This window comes from Sorex araneus, chromosome 10, assembly GCF_027595985.1.
Source record: "Sorex araneus isolate mSorAra2 chromosome 10, mSorAra2.pri, whole genome shotgun sequence".
NCBI classification, from domain to species: domain Eukaryota; kingdom Metazoa; phylum Chordata; class Mammalia; order Eulipotyphla; family Soricidae; genus Sorex; species Sorex araneus.
Window position 1 is genome coordinate 67,694,605 of NC_073311.1, and position 21,251 is coordinate 67,715,855.

General features: G+C 44.9%; 1 protein-coding gene across 1 annotated transcript in view; it reads left to right on the forward strand.

Annotated features, from left to right (window-relative positions):
- Positions 1–21,251, forward strand: part of LRRK2 (leucine rich repeat kinase 2) — a 143,107-nt gene that overhangs the window by 42,417 nt on the left and 79,439 nt on the right. The window contains exons 17-31 of the mRNA XM_055118275.1: positions 368–496; positions 576–746; positions 927–1,185; positions 2,597–2,782; positions 3,943–4,061; positions 4,531–4,600; positions 5,067–5,284; positions 6,955–7,205; positions 7,449–7,597; positions 9,617–9,710; positions 12,518–12,704; positions 13,969–14,150; positions 16,556–16,785; positions 17,275–17,402; positions 20,906–21,124. Coding sequence (XP_054974250.1) covers positions 368–496; positions 576–746; positions 927–1,185; positions 2,597–2,782; positions 3,943–4,061; positions 4,531–4,600; positions 5,067–5,284; positions 6,955–7,205; positions 7,449–7,597; positions 9,617–9,710; positions 12,518–12,704; positions 13,969–14,150; positions 16,556–16,785; positions 17,275–17,402; positions 20,906–21,124 — 2,592 coding nt within the window. The remainder of the gene's footprint in view (positions 1–367; positions 497–575; positions 747–926; positions 1,186–2,596; positions 2,783–3,942; positions 4,062–4,530; positions 4,601–5,066; positions 5,285–6,954; positions 7,206–7,448; positions 7,598–9,616; positions 9,711–12,517; positions 12,705–13,968; positions 14,151–16,555; positions 16,786–17,274; positions 17,403–20,905; positions 21,125–21,251) is intronic.

Genomic DNA, 21,251 nt, shown 5'->3' on the forward strand with positions numbered 1-21,251 from the left:
GAAAATTTCAGAACACAAAACTGTTGGGAAAAATTTTGGCTATCTGGAAAACCTCACTCACAAGTTGTAATAAAAAGGGCTTTTGTTCCACAGATAGGCTTCACCTAGGGATCTCAAGAGCCAAGAGCTAGCGGGGTAGGCCCCTTACTGCTTGGCCAGATGGTGACTTGACACTGTGATGGCTCTCAGAATAAGAGATTGGGGGGATTTATAGAGTCATGTATGAAATTACTGCTTCCAAGAACATAGACTATAGATTTAGTTAGTTAAGTGAACATCACAAGTTTTAGCTGTCAGAGGCAAACTTTCTGTTTTATGCGATCTGTTTATTTGCCCATTATTGATGTTTCTGTTCTCAAACTCCCAGGGATTCCAGACCATCCTGACAGTCCTGGAGTTGCTGCCGTCCTTCTCCAAGCTGCTGTTGCATCATTCATTTGATTCAGTCATTTTCCATCAGATGTCTTCTGGCATCCTGGAGCAAAAGGACCAGCAGGTTCCATGTTGTTATTCACCCGCATGCTAAATATTACATGTATTTATCTCGCCCTGCTCCTCATTTCTGCTCTTTTTAGTTTCTGAGACTTTGCTGTAAGTGCTTCGCAAAACTGAGTGTGGAGGATGAGCTGAAGGGCTTGATGCTGGAGAGAGCGTGCGAGCAGGACAACAGTGTCATGGCTGAGTGTTTGCTCTTGCTGGGGGCCGACACCAGTGGAGTGAAGGAGACCCCTCCTCTAATTTGCCAGGTGAGTGTTCAAGACTGCACGCCCTCTCTCTACTATTGCCCTGTGTTCATAGCTCTTACGGCATCTTCTCTCACTGCAGAACTTGCTAATTTACTTATCTTGACACTTGTGCTTGTGATTTGTCGTAGGAGCTTAGAGTCACAGAATTTCATAGGAAATGCCCCGTCTCTTCTGTCACAGGTGTGTGAGAAGACTGGCAGCCCCCGCCTGGTGGAGCTGCTGCTCGATGGTGGCTCCCGAGAGCAGGACGTCCGGGCTGCACTGGCCATCAGCGTGGGCAAGGGGGACAGCCCCGTGGTCAGCCTGCTCTTGCGGAGGCTTGCGCTGGACCTGGCCAACAGCAGCATCTGCCTGGGCGGCTTCTGCCTGGGGCGGCTGGAGCCTGCGTGGCTGGGCCCTCTGTTCCCAGACAGGACGCCCAGTGCCAGGCGCGAGACACGTAAGGAGCACAGCCTGCCCGTCTGTCGCGGTTTGTCAGCAAGGTGTTCTCCACTTGGCTACACTGAAGTAAAAAGTGTGGCCAAAACGTTAGATATTGGATATATTTCATAGTATTATATTTAAATTCTTTATATTTTAGAGAAATATATTTTATAGAGGCAGAGCAGAGAACTGGAATCTTTCTCAGGGACCACGCTTATACATAGCTCATTTCTTTCAGGGCCAGTGTGGGCTGGGTATTCAGTGCTCAGTGTAGGGTGCTGAGGGTCACCGGGGCCGCCGGCCGTGCTTGGGTGCCCTGTGGTGAGGGGATAAATCCAGCCCTGCACTTTCTTTTTTTTTCCTGTGGTGGTGGTGGTGGGGGGGGGGCGTGTGCTCTGAGGTGGTGCTTAGGGTCTTGGGGTTCCTGGAAGGGTTTGGCCCACTGGGCTGGATGCTCAGTGCTGGGGCCTGGTGCTGGGACCAGCAGGGCAACACCCAGTGGCATTCACTACGTGGTGCTGGGAACAAATCCAGGTGCTACACGAATCCCTGTATTCTCTCCCTGGCTTTGTGCTGTAAGGCTAGTAGACTTTGTAGTCTGCTGATGAGTGTATCTCAGGAGTAAGGGCACGGCTACCCTTGCTCTGGATGGACACCTCTGGCTGGCTGGCGTTCCTCGCTCTGAGTGAGCCGTGAAGTCTCGAGCACCCAGCAGCTTTCCAAACTGTCCATCTGCTAGCTGCCCATCCTTTCCCATCCCTTTCTGCCATCGAGCTTTCATTAAAACCGTGTCTGCTCAGCTGGGCGGGAGCTCAGGGGGAGCACAGGCCTGTAGGCACAAGGCCAGCTCTGAGCTGGGCCCCCAGCCCCATTGGAGGTGCAGCTGTGCATCTCTGATGCCTGTATCGCCACACCCACACCCCTCCGACTCTCCGCATAGGAGAAAGACAGGGAAAACCTACCCAAACACGTGCTTTGTGGGGCCTTTTCTTCTCCACCTTCACTGCAGACCCAGCCTGTGAGCCCTGCAGACAGCTGTCCCATGCCCGCCTCACACCCCCTGTGTGCTCACCTCCTCTCCTTCCTTCCTCTCCCTACCTCACAGTCCCTGTGTGCTCACTCACCCACCCAGAAGCTCACGCAGGGCGTTTAGATATTGTCGTGTATGCCTGCTTACAGCTCTTAGCCCAAACCTAGTTTTACAAAGACTTCTTTTATTTACCATGCCAAAAATGTGTCAGTTTTTATAATTTTCAAAAATGCAATTTTTGCCAGCTAATTATAATTAATATCTCAATAGGAAAGGGGTTTGAAAGTAAAGATGAAGAATTCTCAGGAAAGATGAGAATGTATAATGGACCTTGGTGTGATCTGTGCTTGTTTGAGTAAATTTTGACTTCTAAGCTGTGGTGTGTCTCTTGCTGTAGGTATGGGGTCCGCCCTGGCCCAGCTGGTGCTCAGGTGCCAGGCTCGTAGCACAGGGCCTGAGGGCACAGGCTCCGTCAGTGAAGGGCCTGGTTCTGAAGCCCTTGACCAGCTTGATGACTGGGCCTTCATTCCTGAACCCTTTGTGGACTGTGTGTTTGGTCAAAGTGATGACCTGGATAGTGAAGGTACTTGCTTTGAAAACTCTCCTGTTTTAACACATACACCAGCACCCACGGGTAGCTACTGAGGTGAAAACTTGATTGGACTCTGTTGAGAACTCAAGGGAAATGGGGGTTCAGGTTGGGAACAGCTGCTGAGCTTGCAGGCAGGAATCTCTCCGTGTGTCCCTGCACTGTGGGGCCTGTGCTTCTGGGAACCCCCACAGCTGGACACACCCTCTGCATTGCAGCTGGGCCTCCTGTGGGCAGCCCGGGGCACTGGAGCTCTGAGAGTCCCCAAAGCCTGGCCCTCTACCTACTTCTTTTTGTTTTTTTTTTTTCTTTTTGGGTCACATCCAGCTATGCACAGGGGTTACTCCTGGCTTTTTTGGACTCAGGAATTACTCCTGGCGATGCTCGAGGGACCATATGGGATGCCGGGGATGGAACCCAGGTCGGCTGTGTACAAATCAAATGCCCTACCCGCTGTGCTATTGCTCCAGCCCCTCCACCTACTTCTGACCGTCTTACTTTGCCAGCCCTAAGTTTTAATTTAATTTAATTTTTTTTAAATAGGGGCCATTTTAGCTTGGGCCTGCTCACTCTGTTTTCTCTAGTATTTATTCCATGAATGAAGCCCTAGGGTGCTGAGTTAAGTGGAGGCTTAGTCAAGGTGCTGTGTGACTCAGGGGCCCAGGACATGGCTCAGTGCAGGAGCTCTTGCCTCCTAGGTTTGAGGCCTTTGGTTTGATCCCTGGAACCTCTGCAAAATAATACATTGTGAGTCCACTGTAATTTGAGATTTGAAAATTTTGTAAGAAAACTTGACTGAAGCAAAAGAATCTCATTAAAGATTTGTACATAAACTTTTGCTGTTTCCAATCTGGTATGTTTTTATCATATGAGTTGGCTCTTTTCCACCTTGAAATAATGATGGATGTGTTATTTTCCTGCTTATCTTTGTCACAGACACTTGCTCAGTCCATGACAGCAATTTGATATAACTCATGGATAAGGAAAATACAGTTGAACTTTGAAAATAAAAAAGACAACATAATTTAAAGATGTCACAGAAAAGGAACTGGGCAATATTCATGAATGAAAATGTTTAATTTTGATTAAACTTATGATCCCTCATCTTGTGATTGAGTTAATATTTCTCATTTGCCTTTATGATTTAAAAATAGGAAGTGGAGGCTCATTTCTTATGAAAAAAAAGACAAATTCAATCAGTGTGGGAGAATTTTATCGAGACCCTGCCTTGCAGCGTTGCTCACCAAACCTACAAAGGCATTCCAGTTCATTGGTCAGTGAACTTCCACTGTGTGTGTGTGTGTGTGTGTGTGTGTGTGTGTGTGTGTGTGTGTTACCAACTTCTCTGGGGAACTGAAGTTGTGATTATAGCTGGAATCTTGGAAACCCTTGGTGTCACCCTGCCCCTTACAATACCATGAGAATTGACACTCTAGATCTTATAGTAATTTCTAGGGAAAATGATTAAAAAAATTTGGTTTTTTTTTTTTGGTTAATTCAGCTAGTGTTTAGAGCTTACTTCTGGCTCTGTGCTCAAAGATCACTCCTGGGGGGCTCAGGATGTCACATGGGGTGCTAGCTATCAAATCTGGGTCAGACACCTGCTGTACTCTTTATTCACCCCAAGAAAATAATGTATTTCTCCACCCCAAGAAAAAAATCTATTTCTCCACCCCAAGAAAATAATATTCTATTCATAAAATGGACATTGATTTTATTATAGATGTCTTTTTTTAAAATAGGAACCCATTTTGAATCATGAAAATTTACTTAAGCGAAAAAGAAAAATAGTATCTTCAGATGATTCACTCAGTAAGTATTTCAAAATAACCTAAGTAAATGGTGTTTTGAGTAGTGTATAGTGGCACTTTGTTCCATTTCCTCTCATTGTCTGATTTTCTTGTGTCTAATTTTCTATTTCCTCTTTTATTACCATCAAATGGTATGTTCCCAGTGTATTTCCACACTCTAGAATAATGAGATACAACTGGAGACTAGAACTTTGACCCTTTACAGTGTGGCAGAAGACACTTGTTTCCTTCCTCTTGCTTCCCTGATGCATGTGTGCACCCACTCCAGCCCCCTCAGCTGCTGTCCAGTCCCTCTGCTCTCTGATTGCGAGTTGCTTTTCTCGGTGGTTTTGCTCCTGGGATGTGCCTCTGCCGTTTGCTTTGCTGCTGAGTTTCCACCGGAAGGGAGCTTGGTGCGAGTGGGTGGTCGGCAGCCACTTGCTGGGTGAGAGGAGTTCTTACATTTTCATGTCTGTTTTTGACAAAAGGGTCATCGAAGCTTCAGCCCAACACAAGACCTTCCGACAGCACTTCTTCTCTGGTTTCGGAGAGAGAGTATATCACATCACTAGACCTTTCAGCAAACGAGTTGAGAGACATCGACGCCCTCAGCCAGAAGTGTGGGCTCCTCAGCCAGCTGGAGCACCTGCAGAGGCTGGAGCTGCACCAGAACGCGCTCACAGGCTTCCCTCCCCAGCTGTGCGAGGTGACAGCATGCCAGGCTCTGTGTGTGCCACCGACTCGCACATGGAGATGCTTGCAGAGAGGGCTCTCTTGTGTTGCTGGGTTATAACCCCATCCCTCTGGTGTGGTGGAGACAGTGAGGGTGGAGAGCTTGTCTGTGTTAGACAGATGTTAGACACTTTTCTCTGGCTGGCCCTAGGGTTAAGTGAATGAGGAGAACAAGATGTGCAGTCTGATTTGGTGGCGCTGCTCTGGCTTAACTGCCGGCTTTGTGACAAGGACATTTTACTCTCTCATCTGCAAAATGTGAAGACTCAATCATCACAAAAGCTTTCCTTTGAGTTTTGAATTAATGTAGTTTAAAATTTTTCTTTCTTTTTGCTTAAAATTCCCTTCGTAAGAGTTAAGATATAAGTCTGCTGATTGCTGATATACTAGTTCTTTGAATATTAACTTTATTCATCACTTTTATGAACTTTAGGTGAGAAGTCAAGGAAGATGTACCAACAACAAAATAATTTTACTTTATTTATTTATTTATTTGCTTTTTGGGTCACACCCAGCGATTCTCAGGGGTTACTCTTAACTTTGCACTCAGAAATTACTCCTGGCATGCTTGGGGGACCATATGGATGCCAGGTATTGAATTCAGGTCAGCTGCGTGCAAGGCAAATGCCCTGTCCACTGTACTATCGCTCCGGCCCCAGAAAAATGATTTTAATTCAAGTGTTTATTTATTTATTATTATTATTATTATTATTTTGGTTTTTGGGTCACACCTGACAATGCACAGGGGTTATTCCTGGCTCTTCACTTAGGAATTACCCCTGGCGGTGCTCAGGGGACCCTATGGGATGCTGGGATTAGAACCCGGGTCGGCCGCATGCAAGGCAAACGCCCTACCCGCTGTGCTATCGCTCCAGCCCCTCAAGTGTTTATTTAACTCCATTTCAGACTGAACTGAAAATGTAATAAAGGATTATATCCAGCTTTATTGCAGATATATTTTTCCTTTTATAACCTATAAAATTCATAGTAATTTTGAGACAGAAGCATGATTAAGTCGGCATCAGTGCTGTCCTCTCCTTGCACTTGCATATGTGGGGAGGGAACTCCACCGCCCACCACATCCCCAGTGCCTCTGTGTCACCCGAGCAGTGTGATGTCTCCGTGCAGCTCTGCTCTCCTCCTTGGCCTGGTCCCACCTGGTCCACACCACCACAGTTGCTTGCCCAGTTAGAGGTGGTCCTGGCTGTACAGTCCTCATGAAGTTGCCAACTCCTGAGGGCAGGAACTGTCTCCCTCTCCCTGTTAGCTGCTCAGACCGACACCTTGGGACACACCTGCTGCTCAGCTAAAGCAGGAGGAGCCAGAGAGGGCCTGACAGGGTCAGACACAGGAGGGCATTCAGGAAGACCGGTATGCACCTCCTCTGGGCTCTCTGAGCCACGCTGCGAAGACTGGCCACTCCATTGAGTGGCAGAGATTGACCAGTCAGTCAGTGTGCTGGATCTGTGCTCCTGTGTACACATGAGTGTACTCCTGTGGATTCTGTTTTTAGTTGTTTTTTTTTTTTTTCCAAAAACTTATTCATGTGTTTCGGTACCAGCACTAAGGAAGGCAGGAATACTAGATAATGTAATATTCTTAACTACCCACTTCATTCTGACATTTAAATTCCCATCTTTCCAGATGCTAAAGTGTCTGACACATTTGGACCTGCACAGTAACAGGTTTGCCTCGTTCCCCTCCTACTTGCTGAAGATGAAGTGTGTGGCCACTCTTGACATCTCGCGCAATGACATCGGCCCCTCGGTGGCTCTGGAGCCTGCATGGAAGTGTCCCAGCCTGAGACAGCTGAACCTGTCGTACAACCAGCTGACTTCTCTCCCTGAGCACCTGGACACTGCTGCTGAGAACCTGGAGCAGCTGGTTGTGGAAGGGTTAGTAGCCATCCCCTCTCCCAGCTCTGGGCGCTGTTACGGGGGCAGAATGCACCGAGGCTGCTTCTGAGGGAGGAGGGCCGGTGGTCAGTGAGGTGGCAGAGCAGACGCCATTCCCAGATCGTGGCAGTAACTTAAGAATATCTGCTCTGATATGCTCCTTTGAAGGCAAATTGTTTCCATTATTTCTTTAAAGCAGTTTCATGTCTACAACTTAGTCTTTGTTTTGTCTGCTCTGACTAGAAATAAAATATCAGGGCTGTGTTCCCACTTGAGTCTAAAGGAACTAAAGGTCTTGAACCTTAGTAAAAACTTCATCTCCGCACTGCCAGAAGACTTCCTGGAGGCCTGCCCTAAAGTGGAGAGCTTTAGTGCCCGGATGAATTTCCTTGGTAAGTGCCCGGGGACTCTGCTCCTGGACAGCATTTGCAAGTTTACAGAGATGAACATTTTAGGTGGAGACTTGAAGGTGATCACTGTATCACTGTCATCCCGTTGTTCATCGATTTACTCGAGTGGGCACCAGTAATGTCTCTATTATACTCAGCCCTGAGATTTTAGCAGTCTCTCCTTACTCGTCTTTCTCAATGATTGGAGGCTCTTTCAGGGTCAGGGGAATGAGACCTATCGTTACTGCTTTTGGCATATCGAACACACCACGGGTAGCTTGCCAGGCATTGCCGTGTGGGCGGGATACTCTCGATAGCTTGCCGGGCTCTCTGAGAGGTATGTATATATCTTTTACTGTATTTGGGATATGAATGCGCCACAGGGAGCTTTCCCAGGCTCTCCCGTGTGGGCAATAGACTCTCGGTAGCTTGTCAGGTTCTCCAAGAGGGAGAACTAGGCTTCTAGATGTCACGGAGCCGCATCGGGAGCTTGATTTTATAGTCTGGGTTTTGTAGTCTGGATCTGAGTGGAAAGGCCCAGTCCCAATGCTAGCAGCCTTGGAGATCTCGGCCCCGGGTCCCACACACCTGGGTTCCTCTGCCGGTTTCTTCATGCGTGAGGCTCGTCCGAAGGTGATATTTTCCTTAAAATAGATTGGAGTTCAGAGATAAAGCTGGCATCTTGGTGATAAAAATAAATGGACCGTTAATCCCTCAAACAGGGTGGAAACACATGCTCATGGGTCACGGAGCACATGGCATTCTAGAAGGAGTCAGTGAGATAGTGGCGGGGGCCTGGATGGGATTGAGGTGCAGAGGGGAGGTCTGTGGCAGCATGGCACCCCTGGTGGTGCGGGTGCGGGTCTGTGTCACTGCACATTGGCCAGGGCTCCAGGTGTCCCGCACACACTGCCTTCTGGGAGATTCCTCCCTCGAGTGGGGCTGAGACCAGAGATGAGTGTCCCTGCAGAACACGTCTAGCCATAGGGGTGACCAGATGCCCCAGAGGTCAGAGGGGGCACAGACACCGTACTCTGAGTGCCTGTTGGAAGGAGGAGGCTGGGCTGCCCTGAGGGTCCTTCAGAGTCCATAGTGATGGGTCTGCACCATGCGTGTGGCTCGTCCCCACGGACGCTGAGCCCAATTTGGGGTCTCATCTTAGGGAAAAACAGCAGCCCTTACTACCTTCAAGTGAGGCAGGAAACCTGAGGTTCCCAGGTGCTGGGCACCTGTTCAGGGGCAAATCAACCGACCCCTCCTGGAAGCCTGAGTGGAACCATGTTCAAGATCTCTTTGCTCCAAGTGCACAACTCAGCAGTCTTGAGGTGGGCTTTTCCGTGATGACATCAGGGGCGCACCATACTTCACAAATGCTCCCTACAAAAGGAAGCTCAGGTGTTGGATACTGTCAACACCTGTCTCACGTCGCATCTGACCCCCAAGACTCTTAGTGGCTCAGTGGCAAGTCATTTTGACTGGCTTATTTTGCTCCACCTATTTTGGAAACGGGTGAGGTAGAACACGTGCCTTTCTGTTTCTTAGGGAGCTAGTCTCTAGATGCCCTGGAGTACTTTGGCCCTTGAAACATTTCTAGACTGAATATGATCCATATGTGTGTATATTCCTGTAGTGCTCAGGGCTACACCCTGCTGGGTGCTCAGGGACTGCTCTGAGTGTGGTCAAGGACCATGCGGTCCATGGGGTTAAGGTGCTGGTCTTGCGTGTACCCAACCCTGGTCCTATCCCCAATACCACATGGTACTCGGAGAATTGCCAAGTGCAGCCCCGGAGCCCCCTTAGGGTCCCTGGAGGTCTTGGTGGTCCTTAGCTCCCCATCATTTTAATATTTGGTGGGAAGTGTTAAGGATACTTAGTTAGGCCCTGATTTTCAAAGTCGGTTGAAGAAACCACATGAGAATGAAAATGAAAATAAACAATAAGGCATTGTTAACTATAATATTAAGAATCTAATGGAAATATAGTAAAACTATTTATGGTTCTCTCATTTTAATTTTCTTTCAGCTGATATGCCCTTTTTACCTTCTTCCATGACAAGCCTGAAATTATCTCAAAACAGATTTACACATGTTCCAGAAGCAATTTTAAATCTTCCACAGTAAGTTTGTTATTTTTAGCTTTATAGCCATACCAGCTGATAGGCTGGAAGGATAGTAAGGTGGTAGGTGCTATCTTTGCATGCGGCTGACCCAGGTTCCATCCTCGGTACTACATATGTTCCCCTGAGCACTGCTAGGAGTCATTCCTGAGTGCAGAGTCGGGAGTAACATCTGAGCATTGCCAGGTGTGGCCCCCAAACAAAGCTCCCACTGCCCTCCTCCCCCACCAAAAGCAATACAAGTTGGAACAGAACATGCAGAAATGTGGTTGAATTAGGCACAAGATAAGTCTTGTGTAAGACCAGTCAGCCTGATAACTGGTCTGTGCCTGCTTGACTCCCAGTGGGGGGATAGGCCCATGTAGGTACTTGTACCTGCTACTGCTTTCATTTAGAAAATTTTTTTTCTCTCAGAAGCTCATACTGTTGCTCAGATACTGTTGAATTTACTCAAATATTACTCATGTTTGAATGATATTTTTGTAAAGATTAGAACTATTTGTTAGTAGCTATTTGAGTATGTTTGGTTAATTTCATTAAGATTTCAAAATTTTTGTCACCTTAAATACTATTCTATTTGTAATAAACCAAATCTATAAGTGTTTTGCACAGATGAAGACATTTTTAGGAAAGTGATAATCACAGACTGGTCAGCCAGACCAGATCAGCTCTTCTACATCTGATGGCAGTAAGTGTCAGGCATGGAAGACCCGCTCAGAAGTGGGGTCCCTTGATCTCTCCCTGATGCTCCCAGGGAAGCAGGGTGCTGTGTGGGCCTCTTATCATGAGATGTAGTCCTCAGGCAGATGAGGGATTTCCTCAAGTCACACTTATTAAATGCTGGTGATTCCAGGTCAGACCACTGCTGCCTACAGGTGGTCCTGTGTTTTAACCTAATTTATTCCTGAAAGTGAGTATGAAAGCCAGATGGATACTTATGAAAATTGGTTACAAGATGCATATCAGAACTAAAAATATCACCCAGCCCTTAACTGTACTATCGATACATCTTCAGACCTGCATTTCCAGCAGTGTTTTTTTCCCTTTCTTTTCAGGTCACACCTGGCGATGCTCAGGGGTTACTCCTGGCTCTGCACTCAGGAATTACTCCTGGTGGTGCTCAGGGGACCATATGGGATGCTGGGAATCGAACTCGGGTCTTCTGCGTGCAAGGCAAATGCCCTACCCACTGTGCTGTGGCTCCAGCCCCATTTCCAGCAGTTTTGCACATTCCTCTAAACTTAGGCTTTTGTTTCAGGAGTGAGGGTGCAGTTGAAACTAAGAGATATACTCAATTTTGTGTCACTTCCATGTGATCATAAAATTTTCCTTGGTCTTTAGGCCACACCCAGAGGCACTCAGGGCCCTGTCCCGCCAGTACTCAGGGCTCACTCTGGTGCCTGGCAGCCCCCTGCACGCCAAGCACAGGCTCCAGCCTTCGAGCTGTTTCCCTGGCTCCGTACAGTCACGTTTTATAAACATTGTTGTTTTCTACCTCAGTAAAACTTTGAATTGAAATCTCACAAGAACATACATTGCATGTGTGCATCACTGAACACCCCCACTACGCCCCAGTTGTGCCCCAGCCTCCGGCCCTGCCCTCACTCCTTCCCATGTTCTTCTTCCCCTTCTGTAACAACTAATTGGTTTCATGGTCCAAACATTTCTGATCATCTTATTTATTTCATCTCTTTGTTTGATTTCTCTCTCTGCTCCCTGGGAATGAGCCCATGTGGTGTTTGTCCCTAACCTGACTTACAGTTCCCAACATCCACTGTGTCCTGTCAAATGGCAGGTCCCTCTGCATAGTAGGCGGGTTCCCATTCTGTGGGCAGCACATCTCTGTCCACACCTTGGTCCACGGGCATGTGGGTGTTTCCAGTAGAGAAGCACAACTTTTGAGCAGCTTGGTGATTCACTGTGTTGTCTCATGTTGTTTGTCAAAAAAATGCCACCTTAGTATATAGTCAAATTAGCTTTCTTATCTCCATGAATTTCCCAAGTACAGTAAAACCATTTAAATGAGAACAGAAATGTCATTACAAAGGTCTGCATCTTTCCTGGCAGGCGGCGCAGCAGGTGAACTGAGACGCACGCCCCCTATTTTGAATGTGCTCCTGGTAGACAGTGTGCAGTCAGAGTAGACCTTGGCCTCTGGGGGCTTCATTTTCCAACTCTCACGCACACTTACAGGTGGCAGGTGGTTCTCTGCTTCCCAGGCCTGCAGTGAAGATGCAGGTCTTACGCTCAGTATGGGACAACTGAGTGACATGCCCACAGAGTACCAACCAACTCCAGAGCATAGTGGGGCCTGCACGTCTGTACCCTGAAGGGAAGCCGGATGCTGGGTGCACTGTTGCTTCTGTTAAGTCTTATTTATCTTGCACTGTGAACATTTGTAAAACTCTTGAGACAGACTTTTTGAAGCAGGGAAATTAGCCCTCACTTTTGTTTTTTAAGTATTGTTCTTAAAAAGATATATAGTATTTCTCACTGACGTGTCCCTAACATGTACACCAAAATCATGTCTCCAGACTTGACTGCCAACAAAAGCGTCAGAGTAACAATGAGCATTTGTCCTCCGGAGCATTATCCTCTGAGAGTACTGGCAGGAGGTGGCAACTCCTGGTTAGGTTGGCTGATGCCTGTGACGCCCTCTCTAGCCTCCTGAGGTCAGAGGTTCTGAGTATCAGTGTTCATGACACATAGCTCAGGCACCTTTCACTTCAACAAAAGTCACTTGTAACCTTTCCCTCTGTATTTGGAAAGACTCATTTGCTTTTTCTCTTGATCTGACACTACTTTAGCTTGCGGTGCTTGGACATGAGCAGCAATGCCATCCAGTGCCTCCCCAGTCCTGCTCACTGGAAGTCCTTAAATTTAAGGGAGCTCTTGTTTAATAACAATCAGATCAGCATTTTGGACTTGAGCGAAAAGGCATCCATGTGGTCAAGAATGGAGAAACTACATCTTTCTCACAATAAGCTGAAAGAGGTAAGACCACATCTGTTTATTGGTTAAAATTATTTTCCACAAAAATAGCATATTGTTTTGATAATTTTTATCACCTCACTTTTTAATTTGAGAGGGAGAGGGAGAGATGGATAGAGGGGGAGAGAGAAAGAGGGAGAGGGGGAGAGGGAAAGAGAGAGGGAGAAGGAGAGAGGAGAGAGGGGGAGGGAGGGAGAGAGAGAAGAGAGGAGAGAGAGAGAGAGAGAGAGAGAGCGCTCAGTGGACTGGAGCACATGCCTTGACACAGCAGGCTTGAGTCAGTCCCTGGTGCCACACCACCCTTGAGTGCCTCCAGGAGGGCGTCCAAGTTCTGAGCTGGGAGTATGCCCCTTAGCATGGCCACCAAATCCTTTATTTGATATGTGTCAATTTTGAAAAACTGTCTTATCCAGAGGTAAATGAGTATATTAACTTCACTTGATTTCCTTTAAAAGCATCTGTTCTCTAGAGGGACAGTATAGGAGGTAAAGCATTTGCCTTGCATCCCTCACTGAACTCCTGGCACCACAAACACTGCCAGGGCTCACTTCTGAGCACAGAGCCACAGAGATCCCCTGAGCAACCCAGGGAATGGCCCAAACCCCTCTCTCAAGTACCCTCAAGTGTTCAATTAGGACTATGTGTCATGTTTTAACTGTGTTGATCACAAAATTGCTGCTGTGTTCTATTCTTTGCATTTCTTTGCTTTTGTTTTGGGGCCACACCCAGCAGTGCTCAGGGATTACTCCTGGTGGTGCTTGAGGGATCGTATGGGGTTTCCAGGATAGAACCTAGGTCTGTGCCATGTGAATGAACCATGCTTCCTGCTGACTTGACTGCACTCTTAAATTACAGACCCCTCCCCCATTGTCTCTCCTGGTGGGTTTAATCCCTCGTACCTTGCTTAACTCTGTTGCTTCTTTTATAAACCCCAAATTATTCATTTATCTATCTCAGAGAACTTTTTAATTTTTTATTTCCCATATTGGCCAGCAAACCAGTGTTGTCTCTGCTGTATGGAGAGGAGAAGGTCTGTCAGGGCCTCCTCAGGTCAGGCTGTGCATCCCTCATTGGATCTGGTGCTGAGGGTACCAGTGAGCACCTCATTGAGGAGATGGAGCCCAGCTCCTGAGCTCTGCTGCACCTTCACTTGGCCTTGGCATGGGGACTATGCCGCGGGCATAGTGCTCAATCCTGGGCCCAACTTCCGAGACACACATGCTTCTTCCTTCTCACCAGCAGGATTTCTCTCTTTTATCTCATTAAGATTCCTCCTGAGATTGGCTGTCTGGAAAACCTGACATCTCTCGATGTTAGTCACAATGTGGAACTGAGATCATTTCCTAATGAAATGGGGAAACTAAGCAAGATATGGGACCTACCTTTGGATGAACTCCGTCTTAATTTTGATTTTAAACATATAGGGTATAAAGCCAAAGACATCATAAGGTTTGATCATTTTATTTACATTTGTATTTATTAAGTGAGTTTAAGATTTATTCTCTGTGACTTTGATGTATAGATTGATGCAATTTAGGAAAATCACTTAGCATTAATGTACGATGCACTATTGCCTTTTACTTTTCTCTGAGATTGTGAGAATGCCTTCTCAGTCTACTGTTCCTGGCAGTAGAAATAAATGCAAAGGAATAAGCTTATCTATTAAATCTTTCAATACCCGTTATATAATCTCAAACTATTTTTAAGGTATGTTTCTAGAGCAGAGAGCATGTCTGAATTATCTAAGAGCATTATTGTTATTTAAGTAATTGAAAATGACCAGCTTTGATTTTACCTGTTAGGATGACTAACCTTCCACCCAGATCATTTTTGAAACCACCACAACTTTCCAGGTATCATTGTGTCTGGTTGTCACACTTCACAAAATCCAGAAGTCTTTGATAAGTCTTTGATAAGACTACTCCACCCTTTGTTCTTGGTGAGTGCCCGTAAGAAGCCCAAGGCCATCTCACCATTGTTCAGAGTTGCTTTTGTCTGTAATGATCATACTGATTTTATCTTGATCATCACCTTTCCATGTTCCCTTGGTTTGACCATAGTACCTAGCAATGCAGGCCCTTGGGTGTTGGTCCTGGCATCTCACCCTGCCCTGCCCAGAGTGTCCCCTATGCTGACCCCACCCAGTCCAGTATGGCAATACAGTTAATAGGTGTGCCCCCCGAAAGGGACTAGGTATTGATTAGCAATAATAGACATCTACTTTCCTTTAAACCTCTGTTTGTGTAAATTTATATTTTACTTTTTTGTCTCTTTTTGTAAAAAATTTGGTTTTCTGTTTTCCATTTACTTAATTTAAACAGATGTTTTCCACCATTGATGATAGGCATGCTTACCTCTTATCCAACTTAATTTCCCTCCATGACTTATTCCTGAAACTACAGATAGTTATATGATAATTAAAAAAAATAATTTTTATGTATCGAACCACTATGTAACTAAATATTTAATATGGACTTAATATTTTTTAGAAAACATAGGTTAGAGTATAGACATCAATTATTTTAAGAATTTTTTTTCAGATAGTGGTAAATTCTTTATTTATTTATTTATTTTTTTGCTTTTTGGGTCACACCGGCGTTGCACAGGGGTTACTCCTGGCTCATGCACTCAGGAATTACCCCTGGCAGTGCTCAGGGGACCATATGGGAAGCTGGGAATCGAACTCGGGTAGGCCGAGTGCAAGGCAAATGCCCTACCCGTTGTGCTATTTGCTCCAGCCCAATAGTGGTAAATTCTTAACAAGTATAATTTGGACCATTGATTTTATTAGTGATGGAAACTTGTATGTGAGAAATGACTGACTTCAATAAAAATAGATATAAGGTCTGATTAGTCAGATCTTACTTTTCAAAGTTTTCAAAGTGATCAAGAGAAAGTGTACCTTTTGTTGTCTCATTAGGAGTGATGGTTCCAGTCCTATTAGTTAGGCAAATGGATCACTCAGTATGTCCTAAAACTCACTTAGGATTTAGTTTGTTTCTCTAAAATTTTAGAGAAAAATATTCTACTTTGAGAACATTTAAAATCTACGATTTTCAAGGTGGTTCTCAGTAATTATCTATGTCATTTTTAATGAGTTTCAGTTATGTTCACATTAAAGTTGCTTGGAATAGAAACACAGTAACATCTGGTAGCACAGTTATTTATTTGTTCTTATTTATAAGTTGTTTAGTGTGATATGAATGTAAACATCATACACGCCATATATAAATACACTCAAAATATGCACACGATGTAACATCTCCAATATGGCCTCACTTTTAAGAGTTAGATAATGGTATGCAACTTACTATGCATTATGGGCTTGTAGAATTTTATACTTTGTAATAATTAGTATTTGTATTTCATTTGTATTACTTGTAGCACTGTAGCACTGTCTTCTAGTTGTTCATCGATTTGCTCGAGTGGGTACCAGTAACGTCTCCATTGTGAGACTTGTTACTGTTTTTGGCATATTGAATATGCCACGGGTAGCTTGCCAGGCTCTGCTGTCGGGTGGAATACTCTTGGTAGCTTGCCAGGCTCTGCAGTATTACTTGAAGAAATATAATTATACATCATTATAATTAGTATCAAGCACAATTTGATTATCTCTGGTAGCAGCATGTCATTATAGTTGATGATGTTATCAGTCATTATCAACGCTACCGACATCACTAGCAAGATACCCGCATGCACAGTGTACTGAACAGGGACTTCATACCAGCTCGGTTTATGTGAGCTGTGTGTGCTATATGCTACAACAGTTTGGTATTTGATAGAATTCAGTGCATCAGAACTCACTTACATTCATTGTTAAGAGTTTTGTTCTGTTTCTGACTTTCAAATCTCAGGTTTCTTCAACAGCGATTAAAAAAGGCTGTGCCCTACAACAGAATGAAGCTTATGATTGTGGGGAATACTGGCAGTGGCAAAACCACTTTATTGCAGCAGTTAATGAAAATGAAGAAATCTGACCTTGGGGTGCAGGGTGCAACTGTTGGCATCGATGTGAAGGACTGGCCTGTCCAGATAAGGGGCAAGGGGAAGAAAGACCTGGTTCTAAATGTGTGGGATTTTGCAGGTACTTTCTCACTTGAGTCTATTTCACAGTTGCATGTTATTGAGAATGGAGTTTTTTAAAACTGAGTTTTCTGTTTCAGTACTGCAAGACAGCAGTGCATCCTGTGCAGTTATGTAAAGCCATTTCACCTTCCCATTTTGTCCTGGTCTGCAGGTTACTAATGGAGGGTGGTGAGGGGACCAGGGGTGTCAGCTGAAGCCAACCGCCTGACATTTGCAGAGGTTTTCAGTCCCGGCCCAGGGATGTGGCTCACATGCGTGAGGACCTGGTCTTGCACACTGTAAGCACACGTGTGCACACACCACTGTGATGATAAACTTGAAGTTTTCAGTTCCTGGTGGAAACCCTAGGAGTCTCCTGAACAACAGGAGTTCATTGCTTCTTATTTGCATGCTAAATAGTCAATCATACAGCTCCCCTGCCCCAACTGTTTTTGGAGAATGGATTGTTTTCTATGTAGGACAGTGAGAAAAATCTCTGTTTTTGTAGGTCGAGAGGAGTTCTACAGCACGCATCCTCACTTTATGACGCAGAGGGCCCTGTACCTGGCTGTGTATGACCTCAGCAAAGGGCAGGCCGAAGTGGATGCCATGAAGCCATGGCTCTTCAATATAAAGGTGACCGGTCCTAGCCCAGTGAACCTAGAAAACCATTCTTGTCGAGTAGTGCATGGACTGTGAATTTGGGGTACAGTTGCTTTAAGAAGTACCTGCAACTAGTTTTAGCGTCTTGTTTGATTGTTTTTTTGGCCATACCCTGTAGTCCTCAGAGGCTGCTCCCATCTCTGCTCTGAGGTCACTCCTGGTAGTGCTCAGGGGACCATATACTAGTTGGGACCAAACCCAGAGCTCCTGTATGCAAAGCATACACTTAGATCAGTGTACCATCTCCTCAGCCCTTCATGAAATATTAAAATCATTTTTTCATTTTTTAAACTTTATTTAAACATCATGGTTTATAAAGTTGTTGCATGATACACTTATGAGCATTAGCAAAATTTGATCATCATAACACAGTTGTTATGAGCATTGGTGTTCCAGCATCAATCCCACCACGTTCCTCCCACCATTGGTGACCTTCCTTCCATCATTGTCCCCAGTTTTCCATTCACTCTCCAAGCCGCCTCCATAGTAGACACACAATAATTTATGTTATATTGTTCATTACAACTAAGTGGCTAATGGAATTACCAAAGAAATACTTCTCAGATAAAAGAAAAGTTTGAAAAATGTTACATCTTACCATGGGGTTTTTGTCCGAGAGTTTACTCATTGCTAGACGAACCTTCTCTCTATTACCTTTGTTTATTGAGATTCGCTGCCTTCTGTGCTGCTTTTCCATCTAATTCGAGTTGTCAGTAGTGTGGGATGTGGAGGAACATGTGGCTGTGTGTCCCTGGGACGCCGGGATCTGTAGAATGGGCTGTTGAGCTTACCCGTTGCCAGCCAAGGGATGTGGGTGTGGCTGCTGGGGTTTGTAGGGAGCTGCCCGGCTCCATACCAAGAAGGCCCAGAGCTTTAATAGCATTGAAAAAAGATACAAGTTGTGAGACAGATGGAAGTTCAAACTTCAGGAACTTTGATGGTGGCAATATATTTGGGGTTATATTTTGGGGGTCCTCAGTGCTGTTAGGTACAACAGGGCTGTACCCTGTGTGTATGAAAGGCCCTGCAGTGCTTGGGATTGATGACTGGGTCCTGTGCATGCATGACAGCTGTGTGCTTGGCCGTAAAGGGGGACTATCAAGAAGACATGTGGTGTGATAGGAAATTGGCTCATGTTTCTCCTGGCTGTTTAAAGACAATTTATTTATTTATTTATTTATTTTTTCTCAAGGGGTGTTGTGTGCTGAGGATTTAATTCAGGGTTTCACATGGGTATAGCATGGCTAGACAAATGATCACATCTCTGACCCTTAATTGAAATCTCTTCTGAAAAATAATTCATACTAGAATTAGCCAGGGACTGGAGTGGTAGCACAGCGGGTAGGGCATTTGCCTTGCACGTAGCCAACCTGGGTTCGATTCTTCCATCCCTCTCGGAGAGCCTGGCAAGCTATCAAGAGTATCCCACCTGCATGGCAGAGCCCGGCAAGCCACCCGAGGTGTATTCGATATGCCAAAAACAGTAACAAGTCTCACAATGGAGGCGTTACTGGTGGCCACTCAAGCAAATAGATGAACAATGGGATGACAGTGCTACAGTGACAGTGATATTTAAACCATTTTTATTGAAGTACCAGTATTTACAGAACTGTTCATCATACTTTTCATGCATACATCATTCCAACACCACCCTGTCACCAGAGTGCCCACTTTCCTCCTCCATCCCAAACGCCTTCCCCCGCCTTCCTGCCCCCAGGTGATCTCAGTTCTGTAGACAAAATCCTTAGTTTTAATGACTTTGACCATTTTTTGTTCCCTTGCTATGCTTAAAAAAAAAAAAAACAACAACCTTACATATGGGATCTCTCTCTCTGTGTCTCATTGTGGAGGTGGTGACACATACACATACAGGCAAGTGGAGCTAATCTCCTGTAATTCCACAAAATTATTAATCAATGCACTATTGTAGCACTGTCGTCCCATTGTTCATCAGTTTGCTGAGCAGCACCAGTAATGTCTCCATTGTGAGACTTGTTGTTACTGGTTTTGGCATATTGAATATGCCATGGGTAGCTTGCCAGGCTCTGCCGTGTGGGCGGGATACTCTTAGTAGCTTGTCGGGCTCTCCGAGAGGGAAGGACGACCCCCAAATTTTAAAATAAAGAAAACAATTATTACCACCAGCCCCCCACCATCCGGTACCGTTGGTGTATTTTAAACCCCCAAATAAAATCCAATTATTTGTATTTTTTAACCCCCCCAAAATAATCCAATTATTTGGATCTTCCTATTAAAAAACAAACAAACAAAACTACTTACTCTATCTGAAATAAAATTTCAATAATGTTTTGGAATAAAAAATTCTAATTTTGGGGGCTGGAGCAATAGCACAGCAGGTAGGGCGTTTGCCTTGCACGAGGCTGACCCAGGTTCAATTCCCAGCATCCTATATGGTCCCCTGAGCACCGCCAGGAGTGATTCCTGAGTGCAGAGCCAGGAGTAAACCCTGTACATTGCCAGGTGTGACCCAAAAAGCAAATAAATAAATAAATAAATAAACATTCTAATTTTATTGTAAGACCTGTGCAGTTTTCTGATTTATCCTACCTCTGCCTTTCTACCATGCTAAAGTAGTTCTGTAGCAGAGTTAGGGCTGCATTGCATGTGTAAGGACCTGGGCTTAATCCCTTGCCCTTCAATAAAATAAAACTTAATCAATGATAAGTTGAAAAAGTAAAATTTTTTCAAAATGATATATTGTTACAGATTTAAAAGTTAATATTATGAATAAATCTATGCTATTACATCTTAAGAGTTACATGATATAGATTAATCCTACAAATGTAAAATTTAGTAAGGGTGAAGAGAGCTAAGGAAGATATAAGGGGAGCATGTAAATAAACATGTAAAAGTAAAAAATGTGTTTTACCCTAAGAATGGGAATATTGCCTTTAGGGTAAGAAATACTATAGATACTGTTCTACTGAGCTGCATCCTTGGTGCTAATTTTTTTTTTACTTGATTATAGCTTGCTACAACAAGTACTTATCACTATGGTAGTGAAGTGTGCCTGTGTGGTTTTTTCCCCTCTGTAGACTTTGGGTTAAGTTAATGAGTTTGAAATGAATTCAGGGAATAATTTTTAGATAAGGATCGCAAAATGTAATACATATTATGTCACCGATATAGTTCGGGAGCCTACTAAAGCTTATTATACTTAGTAATCTAAGGCACACTTTGACAAGAACCCTTTTCAGGGTTAGGAGAAGGGGAAAAATACACTGCTTGAGTTGATACTCTGCCAGAAAAGTGGTAATCAAGGGGTCATAAAGGGGCACGAAATGACTTTTAAAATCCCATAGGGTTCGACTTTTTCCATTTTAAGAAGGAAAGATGGTTTCTTTCTACTATCTGAAATTTCTAATTTCTTTACTTCTGCTGGGTGGGTCTCAGACTGGGTATGGGCTGAGTGAAACACTTGGTTTCAAAGCAAGCTGAGATGTTTTTTCCCACAGGCTCGAGCCTCGTCATCCCCTGTAATACTCGTGGGCACACATTTGGATGTTTCTGATGAGAAGCAGCGCAAAGCGTGCATAAGTAAAATCACCAAAGAGCTCCTGAACAAGCGAGGGTTCCCAACAATACGGGATTACCACTTTGTGAATGCCACTGAGGAATCTGACGCTTTGGTGAAACTTCGGAAAACCATCATAAATGAGAGCTTGAACTTCAAGGTACTGTGCTGTGTTGGTGGCGGGTGGAGAGGTGCAGTATGCTAACTAGACATGCAGTTCCTGGCTTGTCAGACTTCTGAGAAGCAGGTAATTCTTAAAAGTGAGAGCTTTTAATAAACAGAGCACA